Source organism: Alosa sapidissima, chromosome 19 (genome assembly GCF_018492685.1).
Source record: "Alosa sapidissima isolate fAloSap1 chromosome 19, fAloSap1.pri, whole genome shotgun sequence".
In the NCBI taxonomy this organism is placed as follows: domain Eukaryota; kingdom Metazoa; phylum Chordata; class Actinopteri; order Clupeiformes; family Clupeidae; genus Alosa; species Alosa sapidissima.
The window spans coordinates 19,900,100-19,915,099 of record NC_055975.1 but is presented as its reverse complement, the minus strand read 5'-3'; the positions used below and the strand labels follow the sequence as shown (position 1 = coordinate 19,915,099).

General features: G+C 45.5%; 1 protein-coding gene across 2 annotated transcripts in view; it reads right to left on the bottom strand.

The window, feature by feature from the left end:
- The window catches only part of LOC121693663 (neuronal PAS domain-containing protein 3), a 267,957-nt gene that overhangs the window by 12,231 nt on the left and 240,726 nt on the right, over positions 1-15,000 (bottom strand). For both annotated transcript variants that reach the window (XM_042073230.1, XM_042073231.1), the window contains exons 7-9: positions 10,456-10,574; positions 6,033-6,226; positions 4,346-4,452 (exon numbers count right to left, since the gene is read on the bottom strand). In XM_042073230.1, the coding sequence (XP_041929164.1) occupies positions 4,346-4,452; positions 6,033-6,226; positions 10,456-10,574 (420 nt within the window). The remainder of the gene's footprint in view (positions 1-4,345; positions 4,453-6,032; positions 6,227-10,455; positions 10,575-15,000) is intronic.

The window sequence follows — 15,000 nt, the reverse complement described above, 5'->3', positions numbered from 1 at the left end:
ATTTTTACAACACGGAGGTCAGGAAAATATACATGCACATTTTAGATGTGGACTCACTGAATAAATTAATTACTGATGTTTATAAATGAATGTATATTTTGTGTAATAATATGGTAGTATGAATACTACTGAATACAGTATGGTATAAAACTCATCTGCTAGAGGGTGGATGATCACTCTTTGTCCCTGAGGCATCCACTCCCAGTGGAAGAGACTCACAGAAATGTAAGCGTCATCTACAGTGAGTTACACCAGCGTCCAACAGAGAGGGCTCCCGCACACTGGAAAATGTCCTTGGTGCAGACAGCACCTGACAGGATAAAACTGAGGTGCCACCATCATTTAAGCTCCCCCCAGAAAACTATCGCTCTGGGTGTGAGAGAGACATCCGGAGCGATAAAATGTTTTCAGTACTTCATCCCCACGGTAATAAAAACTCCCCGGCCTTGGGCCCGGCACGCGCCCCGCGCTCCCTCAACTTAAAGCTATGCTTCATCAGCTGAGGAGGAGGAGGGGGGGGGGGGGGGGCGGCGGAAGCAGAGCATGGCCACCCTGCAGCAGCACCAGCTCATTTGCTTCCTCAATAGAGCTATTCTGGCTCGCCGTTTCAGTTCTATAGGAAAAAAACAGAGTTCGGACCACGACTTCAGTTAAAGCCTCTTGAAAAAAAGCAGAGCTTAATGTAAGAGAAAGAGAGAGAGAGAGAGAGAGAGAGAGAGAGAGAGAGAGAGAGAGAGAGAGAGAGAGTTGTGAGGCTCACCTGGTCACAGGTAGAGGTGAGGGGTGTCACAGGAGAGAACTAGTGTCCACCTCCTCTCCTTCTGACCGTCCCTGCAGGGGATCGTGTGTGTGTGTGTGTGTGTGTGTGTGTGTGTGTGTGTGTGTGTGTGTGTGTGTGTGTGTGAGAGAGAGAGAGAGAGAGGGAGAGAGTATGAGTCTGTGTGTGTGTGTGTGTGTGTGTGAGTGTGTGTGTGTGAGAGAGAGAGACAGAGAGAGAGAGAGAGTGTGTGTGTGTGTGTGTGTGTGTGTGTGGGTCACCTTTCCATCACTCTCCCACTCCCCCCGGTGTCAGTAGAGACGGGTGGCGTGTCGCAGCCGTCTCTCTCATTTCCTTTAGTCTAAGTGATTCCATGCCCCCCCCGTGCCCTGCTCCTGGTGGCCATTGTCAGCGCTTGATTGGCAATCAGTCCTGGGGAGGCCTGGCCAAGCGCCCGCCGGGGGGTCTGTCAGGGAGCCCAGGAGGCCCCCCCTCGCACAGGGGTCTAACAGGGAGCCACACAGCCTTATTACACACTTATGCCTTTCGCTATTAGATTGAGTGAAGAAACAGTGAACCTCCAACTTTCACTGTATCTAAAGCTAATGTCATTTTTTCTTACCACAATTGGGTAGCTGACTTCCGACTTCCAATATATCTAAAGCTTATATTTCCAACAAAGCCTGGTCACTGACTTCTGACATCATTAATACCTACAGCGAATGTACCTTTTTTACCACAATGTGGTAACTGCTTTTTAATGTAGTGCTAGTTCACATACTTTCTATCTATTGGTTGAGGTTGCTCAAATTCCTGGGGTTGCTAGGGACTACTCGATAATAATAACAACATATATACAGGTTCACACAACATATAGGGAGATACACCACCATACAGTGTGCTAGCTGGTGTTGGCCCTATCACTGCCACCACCAACACATGAAGCCCTAGAGAAGCTTAGCTGAGTGTGTGCATTGGAGCAGAATGCCCTTTAGGGACGATTACGCCTCTGCGCTTTACAGTCAGCTATAATCAATGAGCGAATGAATCAGCTCTCCTCTGCAGGGGGGAGCGGTGATGGGAGGCTGAGGCTATAATACTTATCTTCTCATTTGCCTCTCTTCTTTAGCCTCGGTTAAAAAGTTTCACCTGCACCGCACCAACATTAAATCGATAGCACACCAATGGTCCCCTTTCCTCCATAAACACATGGCTCAACAGTCCCCCATTACAGGTCATTTCAGCTGATTACAACATTAGTAAGGTGTAATAGATGCTTAGACAGCCAGGGGTAGCTGCTGTATTTGCAATATTGAGTGTCTTGCTTAGCTCTCTCTCTCTCTCTCTCTCTCTCTTCCTCCCTCCCTTTCTCTCCTCCCCATTCTTATCAATGCAATCCAGGGATCCACCGAGGGCCCTCTCTGTACTAGGCTTCAAATCAAGGCCTAATGGAGCCAATCTGCTGGCTTTTTAAGGCAAAAGGGACAGTCCGATGCCACAGTAATTGCGCTCTAATTCAGTTGAACTCCCAATATCTAATCAGACAGCTCGAAATTCCCCGATGCTGCGCCAAGGACACTCGTCCTCTTCTTTGCAAACATCTAATAAAGTGGGTGAATTTCTACGCGGCGGAGAGGCGGCAGAGCCGAATGAGCCATGAGGCTGGCGGGCGGATCGCTCGGCTCGGCCGGCGCTTAAATAATGGCCCTGGCTGCCAGGCTGCTGCTCGGCTTGGTGTTTTTCCCACTGAAGCTCTCGTAAACGCCATGCCGCGCTGCGCAACGATACCCCTGCCATCGTCACCCGCCTTTCTGTCTCTCCTGTTCAATGTCAAGAGTCAAGACAGAGAGAGAGAGAGAGAGAGAGAGAGAGAGAAAGAGGAGAGAGATAGTGTTAGAGTGAGAGAGAGAGTGATATAGGGAGAGAGGGAATGAAAAAGAGGGAGAAGGAGAGAAAGAGTGAGAAAGTGTGTGAGGAGAGTGAATGAAACAGAGAGAGGAAGCGGGAGGGAGAGAGAGTGAAAGACAGACAGAGAAGGAGAGAGCAGGAGAGAGAGAGAGAGAGAGAGAGAGTGTGTGTGTGTGTATGGGGGAGACTGGCTGTCAGAGCACACTTAGCAAATTATTTAAGATACTGAAATAGTGTTCACACAGCATCACAGTTCACATCAATGTGAACCTCCTGCTGTTGATGCAGCTGATGTGTGTTCAAAGAGGCTTCAGAGAAGACTTCATATAAAGATGAACAAGATGAATCCAATAGGGAGGCGAGAAAGAAAACCAGGATTAATGTCCAATTTGATGCGATCTCTTAAAAAATAAAGACCAAAAAAAAAAAAAAAGCAAAAGCTCCACTCAAGAGCACACAAAAATTCTTAAGATGTGTTATTTCACACGACTTGTGGGGCTTTCTCCAGCCCAACCGTAAGTGCCACTACTCCATCTCAGGGGTTATTCGTCTTCCAGGCTTTTATTTTGACACGCGGTGGCCGTCCCGGGGAGCGGGCAGGCGAGAGCCCTTGTCGGCGGCGGCCGCTCGTGGAGAGGCCATTCGCGGGGATTATCGGAGCTGTCACATTGGCAGACCATTACGCTCAAGAGCCACGCTGACACCCATTATAATAACTGTAATAGAGCAGCCTGTGCTCTGTGCTGCACTTCTGCTCTCTCTCTCTTTTTCTCTCGCTCTCTCTCTCTCTCTCCCCCTCCCTTAGTCTCATTCACTTTCTTGCTCTCACTTTCTTGGATCTGTCTATCTATTTCTCTTTCAGGCGAGGGGCTCAAACCTAAGGTGGCAAGGACTGGAGTGTTGCACATGTGTGTGTGTGTGTGTGTGTGGAGTGTGAGAGCAGATCGAGCTAAGAACACTCGGCACCGGTGAGATCATATCGCCGTCAAAATCAATCAGTTGAGATGACTGCTAGGGCCACTTGGGTAAATTTAGGCATACTTGTCCGAGGAGTGCTGGCTTAGGTGCAACGCTGAGCATGTTAACAGCCTGTTCAGAAGGAGGGTTTGTCTTCCTCATTATGTCCCAATACTGAGCCAATTGGATTATGCTGGGACCTTCAAATCCTTCAGAAGAATAACATTCCTTGATGTGAAAAATATCTCCCATTTCTCTCATTGGAATTCCTTCTCAAGGGTGCTTAGACACCGATAGTGCGTTGGTAAGCCTCCCCCTCAATAGACTCATTCTACATGTTCTTAATTATACTTTTTGACATGTGTTGATAGAGGTCTTACTTCCTTGCTGGAACTGACAGCCTAATGCCGTCCAACAGATGATGGCTTGCTACCGTTTTCTCACTCCTTTGGTGTTGCCAATTTCCTTGCGGTGGCATAATTACTCGGAAGCTCGTTAACAGCACCAGCACATTAACGAACTATTCCGCTTATGAGGGGAAATGAAATAGACAATCTGACCGCTCGCTCTCTGTGATGTAGACCATTATGTCTCCCTCCCTTCTTCCCTCTCTCTTTCTCTCTCTCTCCCCTTCTCTCTCGCGCTCTCTCTCACTTGTGTGTGCCGGCAGCAGCCTAGCGACGTGGCCGATAGCACATTAGCGGTGAGGCCTGGGCTACTCACAGTCCAGATGGCACTGCCGAATGCCCTCCACGTCCTCGGCGTGGATGAAGTGGTAGCATCTCTTCCCCACGATGTCCACTGGCGTCAGGTCCATGTAGTCGCTAATTCTGAAACGGGGAGGGGAAAAGAGGACATGTTCAGCACCAGGGGGCCGTGTGCGCAGAGTGAAGTCCTTTCAATTCTCTTTCGGAGAGCACAGAGAATGGAGCGTTGAGTTTTTCAGGGGACACCTGGAGGTGTGAAACTGACGAAAGCCCTTATAACCCACTCAGATGCAGACAGTGTGGGCTAATGGATCTGCTGAACTCTCAGCCAGCTTACCATGGCCTGACTGTTAAGGTCTAAACGGTCTATTACTTCAGAATATTCTCACAGACTAGTCTACTTTGTTCATACAGTACAATGTCTTTCATAATATTCAGGCTCTCTGCTATGATACACGTTTGGAGACATCCAATAATAAGGTTCCAAGTATAGAATACTGGGCAGACCCTGTTCCATCTCTATATAAAAATGGCATGTTTACCCACAGGAAATCATTGCTTTGATGTAGAGCACAAGTAGTCATATTGATTAAGACAAATTATAAAACTTTTTTTAAATAAATGCTTCAACCTTAATTGGTAAGATTTTGTGCAGTTTTACTACTTTAAAAAGACTAAATATTTTAATGCCCTGAAAGGCAGAGAGCTGACAAAATATCCATCAGTTTGTTAAATCTACTGCAGTTTCTTGGTGGAAACATGACTAATATGATCGTGGCTCGGCTGTAGAATTATATAAATACAGCTTTTTTAGTGGAAGGCTGTGTGCTCGAGTGAACCCCTTTACTTGTCCCACTCATGAGAATGTTAAACTACAGTTCAGTCAATACTGGACCATCTATCCTTACATCAGGCCTGGACTTGGTGGACTTGGAACAGGATTTGATGATTTAAAACTCCTTTAACAGTAGCTAGTGATGTAGTACTCGAGTCCGGTCTCGGACTCGAGTCCGGTCTCGAGACCAATTTCTGCTTTCTCGGTCTCGTCTCGGACTCGTTCCTTCAAAGACTCGGTCTTGACTCGGTCTCGGACCACAGTGGGAGGAGAAGGACTCGTAATTTCAGACCGAGTCCTCGAGACCAACGCATTTTTTATGTTCATATAAAAAAACAGACAACACATAACAACAATAATAATAAAATGCAATGTTGGACCGGCATTATTTGAATATGACATCCCATGGTGCAATGCAAAGATACTGCCGTCAGAGCCGTTTATTTATCTCTATGGCTCTGCTGCCGGTGAGTGTCTGTAGGTCAGCATAGTCCATATTAAGACGTTAAGACTGCTCCTCTAAACAATTCCCAATCTAGCTTAGTCTGTAGGCCTAACTGTTGATTATTAACTGGGGTGATATTAAATTATGAATATAAAAATAACTGAAATTCTTTTATGGTCTTGGTCTCGACTCGGTCTCGACTCCTAAAGGACTCGGTCTCGACTCGGACTTGCTTCCTCAAAGACTCGGTCTTGACTCGGACTCGACTGTATTTGAAAACCAACAGACTCGGTCTCGACTCGGTCTCGACCCTTCAAAGACTCGGTCTTGACTCGGACTCGGCATAGGCGGTCTCGTCCCCATCACTAACAGTAGCTTTTACAAAACACAAAACAGCTCTCTGAGCAAAGGACAGTGCCTCACCTGTTTTCACAGTATATGATGTTGAGGTCCATATTGACCCGCGTCACAAACATCTGGCAGTCTATGCGCACTTCATTGATGGTGGGAGGGGGCAAGGCATGTGCAACCACCACCATGCCCATGATCTGATTGGGCACCGATCGACTGTGGGTCAGTGCCATTCTTATCCTCAGTCTGCCTGTGACGTGAATGACCTGGGAAGAATGAGGAGGAGGAGGGAGAGAGTGAGTGAGTGAGAGAGAAAGAGAGAGAAAGAGAGAGAAAGAGAGGGAACATTTAAGAAAGGAAAATAAGAGAAGTGGTGGACTGTGAACACACAAATGTATCGCAAATCACTATAGTCACATTGCTGAAGGGCAATTCATTAAGTCGACCGTGATTAATGTTTAATGCACATCTAAATATAACACAAGCACTATATATCAAGGCAATAAAGCGAGGATAGTATGTGTGTATGTGTTTCCTCCCACTTCCTCTCTTTCTGCAATGACAGAGATGAAAAAAAAGAGAAAGGAAACTAATAACCTATTTCTCGCTTTAAAGTTTTTGCAAAAAGCTTTAAAGTCTTTGTAGCTTCGGTATTGCCCAGAGGAGGAATTGACTGGATAGGCAGGGCACACTGTACTTTCAGATCCATCCATTTTAATCAGGCCAGGGAGAAGCCAGCAGGAATTGTTTTGTAGCCCCCCCCCCCCCCCCCCACACACACACACACACTCACTCTCTCTCTCACTCACTCACACACACACACACACTTTTGACACCAGCCTTTTCATAGCTTCACCTCAGAAACTGCTCAGATGCTATTAGCATCATTGGTGAAGACAGCGGCTCTAGACAAGCATGTATCCTGGCCACTGGGGATCTCTAATGCCTGTGCCCTCTCTGCTGGGCCCAGGCAACCCCAAACCGCCCGACTAACGTGCGTGCAGAGGCGGGAAGGTTGCTCCCCCAATTCCTACACAAGGTGCCTTTGCGAGGCACTTGAGTACCAACATCATGCAGACACCTTGAAACATCGAGCTGACAAGGGAGAGGCAAAAGGGAGCTTGAAGATCAAACATCTATGTTTCCTCACTTAGAAAATACGACAAAAAAAAAAAGATAAAGTCACACAAAATTACAGGAAGTGTAGAGATTGTTTGAAGTTTATGTTAGTCAGTTGAGGTTTTGAAAGATTTATTCATGGACAGCATGCAGACAAATCTGTGGCCAAAACCAATGATGTGTTCCAAATGAATTCAACAAAGGAAGTGCACTATTTGTACAATTCAAGTAGGGAGAATCATATAAGGACATGCCTTAGAAAATAGATAAGACCTGTGTATGATTTTTTGACATGTTCTGATGCTTTAAATTAGATGCTCTCAGCAAAAGGTGGAGACCGTATCTCTGAGCTTCGTGAGTCAATTAAACATTAAGCTAAGTGAAATTAAAAACAAGAACGTAAGAGCTTTTAAAGTTCACCTAATGATGTGGTATACCTTTTTCAAGAGGAGAATGCCGGGAAAGTCTTTCAAAACACAGTGATATAAACTGGCTGTAGACACAGCTAAATGTAACATGAACTGGGAGAGAATGTTTCAGGCAATAACAGACCTGGGAACAGCTATGGGCTGTCTCTCTCTCTCTCTCTCTCTCTCTCTCTTTCTCTTTCACACACACACACATAAATGAACAGCACGTCCACACGCACTTGACAGACCACTAGCACATTTCAATAAGACATCAGAGTATAATAAAGAATGAAAAGAAGATGCCTAATTGCTTGATGAAAAATTAAAACAACGACCACCCTTTCTCCCCCCCCCCACTGTTCTCGGTAAATACTGCAACACTCCAGAGAACACAAGCCCGTGCAAAATGGAGAACGGACGAGCTCCCTCGAATGGGCATAAAGGACCCTCGACTTAAATAAATAAACATTCAAATGTATTAAAAACATACAAAATGGAAATGATCTTTTCAGAAGCACAAAGCTGGGGGGCATCAAAAGTTAGTTTAAAAAATACAACTTCTGAAGAAATTGCCACAAAGCCCCGTGCTGGCCGTGAATTGCTGCAGGAGTGCTCTTGGCAAGAACATCATAAGCCCCGGCAAAAACATTAAATATGCTCAAGCAGCCAAATGCAAACTGACACGGCCAGAGTTTCTCAACGGCTGCTCTGCGAGCCAGACGAATAGCATATCTCAATTTAATACCGGCCAACATAACAAAGGGATCAATTTTTATAATTCATGGTTCAGCACACAATGCCCCCCATCTCCCTCTTCCCTCTCTCTCTCTCTCTCTCTCTCTCTCTGTCTCTCTTCCCCTCTTGCCCTGCCTCCACGCCTGTCTCTGCCAGTGAATATAGAGGAGGTATACATAAGAAATCAGATTCATCTATTCGCCGGGGGGATTCTCTGGAGTGCTTTTGAAATGTGATACAGCACAAATAATGACGGAGAACCTTTGCATGAGTGCATCGGACGAGGCGAGGAGAGAGCGGAGTCGGGAAGGGGCGGGAAGGGCGGAGAGTGGGGGATTGAGGTGAGGAGGGGAGAGGAGGAGAGGAGGAGGGAGGGGAAGAAGATGGAGATCTTTTTAAAAAACACGGGCTTAAGCCTCGACCAGGAATTCACTTTGAAGTGACCTCCATGCTGGAGAGGGACGGGGATAAGCAGGCATGATGCGATACGCCCGACGCCATCGTCTGGCGGACGGCGCTGAGCGCCTGGGCGAACGCGGCATGGCACGCTCCGCTCGGCGGCCACCACCGCCGCCACAGAGACATGCAAAATTTATATCCCCCTGTATTATGTAACAACACAAGTGTTGACTTAATTTAAAGTAAATGTAATAAGAGGTGTCCTTGTCTGGCCGGTAATGTATGCGCGCATGCATGCGTGAATATTTATGCGCCACGGTCGCCAATCCCTCCACTTCATGGGAATTTCCATCAAACATGTGACCAGGTGGACAGATCAGACGGAGCGGTGGAGAGAGAGATGGAGAGGGGGAGAGATGAAGAGAGAGAGAGGGAATGAGAGAGAGAAGGAGGAGGAGGAGGAGGGAGCTAAGATGGAAGACATTTGGCTGCTCTTTTTCTCGGAGGGAGGGAGGAAGGCTCGTGTTATCTGTGTCTCGCCGAAGAGCACCAATGGCAAACACCTGCGGTGACAGGTTTATTCTGCAGCTGTTTGTCAAATCTCAGTGATCCAATTCTCCAATCAATGATCTAATAAAAACACTACAATAAAATATATGTGACTGCATGTATAAGCTATTCATAATCCCTTCTAATAAGTGATATAAACCTGTAACTTAACATTAATGCTATATTCATTATATACCCAACATATACAACATCTCATATGGTTGTTCATTCACTGCAAAATCACACAATATGGCAAAAGGTGAATATTTGGTGGCAAAATGCAGTGTTTTTGTTCTTGTTAAAATAATCTCACATGAGTATGTTTAGACAGTGATATAAAGTTAGATAGGGCTATTTTAAGCATGGTTGTGTATTTTGAACAGTATTAAATGCTCCTGTAATAGTCCTGCCATATTTCAGCCATGGAGGTACTGTCCATTGTATACTCAGAAGAGTCTTATTTGTCTGAAATCTCTGAACCTGACGTTACCCCATTAATAGAGCTAAACTTGTTCATGTCACGTATTCACGTCAGTGTACTGTACTTCCCCGCCCTCAACAACTCTCCACTAATCAAAGCAGAAATGCTCCAAAGTTTCACCACCAGTTACACCACGTCTTCCCTTGAAGTAGCTCTCAGAGAGCGCTTTCCCAGCAGGAGCAGCAGAGAGGAGCCTGTCTTAAGGGGTAAAGCCCGCGGAATGCCGGGAATGCCCCGTATGGTCGGCCTGGAGATGGAGCAGGAGATGGAGAAACAGCAGGACGCACCAGATTGGTCCTGCTCTCCACCGCCAGATGTAATCTGGCCTGATCCAACTCCTCTTGCTCTCCTCTCCTCTCTCATGCGCCATCACCGCGCTTAGACTATCACCTACACCACTGAGTGTGTGTAGAAGGGGGGGCTGTTAAGGTATTCAGAGTCTCATAATGATAAAAGACTTCTTAAAGGTACAGTATGTGTGCACTGTCTAAGTGCAGCTTCTGGATGGTTACTGCCACTTAGCACTGCAAATCTGAACACACATGGAGAATCCAACACAAATCACTCTCTCCAATTTAGTCTTGATGGCAAGGAAGCCAAAGTGCAAGGGCTGCATTTCTATTGTGGTAGAGGGCCATTCATTCAGTGCCTGGGTATATCCAAATAAAGAATTTAAATATAAGTTAAAGTGGACAACTAGAAGTCCTAGATTGATTCCTTCACTCATTCCCTGGAATGTATGTCTGAGGAATAGGACGTCCAGTGTCTTGATAACATTGTGAACTCTCTGGCCATAGCCTACCTTATAGCCCGATGACTTGATGTGGACGCCTCTCTTGGTCAGGGTGGACTTCATTCGGATGAAGAAAGAACGTTCTAGGGTGTTATCAGGGGCCAACAGACTCGGACTGGTAGACTCTACTGCAGAGGGGGGAAAAAGACAGACACACACGCACACACACACACACACACACACACACACAAATCCAATTACTTTACATTACCTGTCCAATGCATTGGTGTGCAAAAAAGCCCAGGAGAGGTGGGGGGATATTAAAAGAGAAGGCTGCAGAGATGCGCTGTAATAACTTCTCATTGAGTTTCTATCATCTGTGGCTAGCTGCCTAATGGAAAAGCACAACTCAGTGCAGAAACACAATGCCAATAAATGTTTGACAAGGTTTTAATTATCACCGCTAATAACAAACAATGTATGCTTCGTCTAATGCGATAATTGCCTCAAACTCTTTGATGGGAAGTTCAATACCTTTTAAAAGTAGCATGCACACTTTCTCTCAGTTTGCCCGCATGTGGCCCTCTGGATTGATATAAACCCTGTTCCTAAGTTGTCAGTTTGCCCGCACGCGGCCCTCTGGATTGATATAAACCCTGTTCCTAAGTTGTCAACAAACAGCCGCCTCTCCCCTTCCTCCTGCTGTTTGACTCTGGATTAAGAGTTAACTCTCTATGTAAGGGGAGGGGACGTGGGCCTCTCAAAATCTCAAGGGTTTAAGAAATATGCACAGCATCACTGTGTTGTAAAAGTTCTTCAAAGTCACAACCAAGCTTGCTGTACCATGCTTTCTAACAGTTCATATTAACATAAACAGGCACAACTACCCAAGAATAAAAATAACGATGAAAAACTGATTGCATTTGAAACTGTAGTGGGCTTTTTGTCAATTGCAACCCAAGGATTTGAGTGTCGCTCACGAGTGGAGCCATTTGCCTGACAGATTGAGGTTTGATTGAATGCACACAGCAGAGTGGCTCATGCCCTTCGCCCCCTGACCCCTGAACTATCCTCTTACTGGCAGATGCCTCTCTCAGCGACACTGTAGGAAAAATACTGAGGAGAAAATTGTGTGTGTGTGCGTGTGTTACAGCATGAGTGTGTATGAGTGTGTGTGTGTGCATGAGTGAATGTGGATGTTAATGTGTTTTGGTGTGCATCTTGTGTCCGTGTGTGTGTGTGTGTGTGTGTGTGTGTATGTGTGTGTGCATAGGTGCACGCGTGTGTGTGAGGTCTGAAGGTGTGGACAGAAGCGAGAGATTAAAGTGAAATGGGATTACCAACGGGACACCTGGAAAATCCAGTTTTCTGCTGCTCTGCATATGACAAGGCTACAGTGACTTTGGAGAAGCGCTTTGGAGGAGAAGTCCGAAGACGCCACAAAGACAGCCATGAACAGAGAGTGTTGAGAATAAGAGGTAGAAGGACAGAAGAAGAAGAAGAAGAAGAAGAAGAAGAAGAAGAAAGCGAGAGACAAAGCGATCAGAGGGAGGGGTGTGTGCGCATCTGTCTCCCTCTCTCTTTCATCCCCCTGTCTCTTCCCTCGCTTTCTCATTCTCATTCGCTCTTTTTTTTTGAAGAGGACATGAATTAAATGTCATTTAAAATCTAACTAGCCCTTTATCACTCTGGGGAGAAGCAGAGGCATGTTATATTTAGTCATTTCATTTCTTCTGATTAAATATGAATTACGCCGAAAATTTTTCTCATCATCCAGCACAGCAGAAATACGCCAACAGCTTTTTAACACACTGTATAAGCACAAACTTGGGTTTGGAGAGTTTAATTCGCCTCTCTAATCCAATCACATCAACCTTATTTCTCTTATCAGAGATTCCCATTTTGAATTAAATGAGCTCATTAGTTTTAATCAAAGGCTGCGAGATCAAAACTTACACTTAAATGCTTCAGATCGGAACTGTCAGTCAGACGCTGGCTTGTGTTTGACTAGCGCGCGAGATCAGAGGTGCCCTCTGAAGCGAGAGCTTTTTCATTAGGGGGCAAACGGGCCGACGGGTTCTAAGAGGGGGACGCGGCAGAGCTCGGCTGGTGATGATGGGTTTGGGACTGGGTTGGGCCGATGTTTGGGTTTTGGCAATGCCGGAGTCAACGGGCTACCACGGGTGCGCATGCATCTATGCTTTCTGGGGAAGTGCTAAAATGCTACCACGGGCAAGCATGCATCTATGCTTTCTGGGGAAGTGCTAAAATGCTACCACGGGCAAGCATGCATCTATGCTTGGAAGAAAAATGAGGAAAACGCGACTCATAAGGAGCACCTCACCAAGTCAAAGAAAGAAATACTTCAACATAACGTTATGATCAATGAATGGAGACCACTATTCTAAGGTCTTGCTGTTATTACTGTGTATTAAGTAAGGTGTGACAATTAAAATGCTTGGTCACACTTCACATTTCCAGTTCCATTGATACACTGTAACCGCACAAGCGTATCAAACTGATAACATTTGAAATGTTATCAGTTTGACTAATTTGTACAAGAGCTGAGTTTAGGATTGGAATAAGGCATAGGGCAAATGTAAGTACCCAAATGCGGCCCTCACTGATAATTAGTGTTAAACCCTGTTATTAACGGTATAATATAACAAGGACATTGTAGACCTCTATATTGACTTATAACACCATAGTGGACCACAGGGCAGGATACTGAGTATCTGTGGCCAATAGGAGAGCATGTCAAGCAGAGCCTTCAATTGTGATTGGACGACACTGCAGCTGCAATGAACTCACAGAGGAGCTATCCACACACTTGTGTTGAATGAAAGAATGACCAAATGACTTGTGGAGGGAGGACACTATAAAAGGATGATTCCTTTAAGGATGAGGACATCCTTAAGCTACTGTACATGCTGGGCCAAAGTAGATGTTAATGTTACAGAAACAAACAGCTAAAATATCTTTTTGGATTGCCTTTATTGTCTGTAATGAGAGCCTTTACTAAATCTACAGGGAAACCCCCTTGGTGTAAAGGCTTACATTCAGACACCCACAACCAATGCAATCTATGTATTGCCATGCAAGAGAGCAAATGACCTCTACATGTGTGTGGGTGTGTATTGAGAGTATGTGTTTGTGTATGCATGTGTATTTGAGTGTGGGAGTGTGTGTGTGTGTGTGTGTGTGTGTGTGTGTGTGTGTGCATGTAAGTGTAATGATTAACATCTCTAAGTAGCAAATACACTAATTGGGCTGATCAGTTACCGAGAACATTACAGCCATAAGGGAATTCTCCTTTTAAAAATATGCAATAAATTCTGTTAGCATGTTTCATGCATTTCAGTCTTTACAGCGGATGGTAATACTAGATGTGCGTTTGCTCTCCTCAGAGACACTGTAAAGCGCTTATGAATGTAGCCAGATCACAGAGATGCCATAAACATATTTACAATCAAACTTGTAAATCAGTGACCTTTTAGAATGTGGTCTTATCCACATCACAAACCAGCAGATGTTTTTTTCCCTTTAAGGCTAACAACCTACTATCTCCCTGAACTAACCTCTGAGTCAGGTTTTCACATAAAAATCGCAATATTTCAGATGACTTTTTCCCTTTTTTTTAAAGAGGAAAATTATTTGCGCATGGCCATTTATTTATGGCTTCGGAGTGGGCACTGGAATTAATTTTCCTGATGAAGCCTCTGGAAAGGCGTTTGTCGGAGGGGGAGTAAACGATGACATTTTAAAAGTATTACTCTAAGGGTTGATGAGTGTTGACCATCAATAACTGAGCCTAGCACAGCTATTGGTCTTCTCACTTTACCCCCCTAGACCACTGCATTGCTTCTTGCACTACATGGCACAGCGTGCCCAATACAGAATGCCAACGCACAACCTCTGGTCCTGTTGAATGACTTATAGGTCCCATGGAAGCATGCCAGCTCTGCCTGATATTCCTCAATTTACATTTATAGAAATATTAGCACCAATTCAGGAGGTTGAGCATTTAGTGCATGCATAAATCAGGATGCAGTGAGGTGAGCTACAGCTCATGTGTGCATACAGTGGCACATGGATACACAGACACATACACACACACAGAGTCTCTTTCCCTCTCTCTCTCTCTATTTATCTATCTCTCTCTCCCACTCACACGCAAACACACACACACTTTCTCACTAACCCTCATACAAACACTATAAGGCACCATACTCACACACACACACACACACACACACACACACACACACACACACACACACACACACACACACTAACACACACACACACTTGCCTGTATGCCATCTCAGACCGGAGGGCTTCCTGTCTGGCCCTGTTGATGGATGGAGGCCTCCTTCTCTACATTAGTAATGATGTATATGGTGAGGGGCCGCCGCACTAATTGGAAGGCACTGCTGGCTAGCCTCATATGGAGTTACTGCATGCTATATGGAGGTCATTTTTCAACTTGGTTTGATGAGTGTGTGTGTGTGTGTGTGTGTGTGTGTGTGTGTGTGTGTGTGTGTGTGTGTGTGTGTGTGTGTGTGTGTGTGTGTGTGTGCATGGTACTTTCTAGTCCCCTATATAGAAGCTATC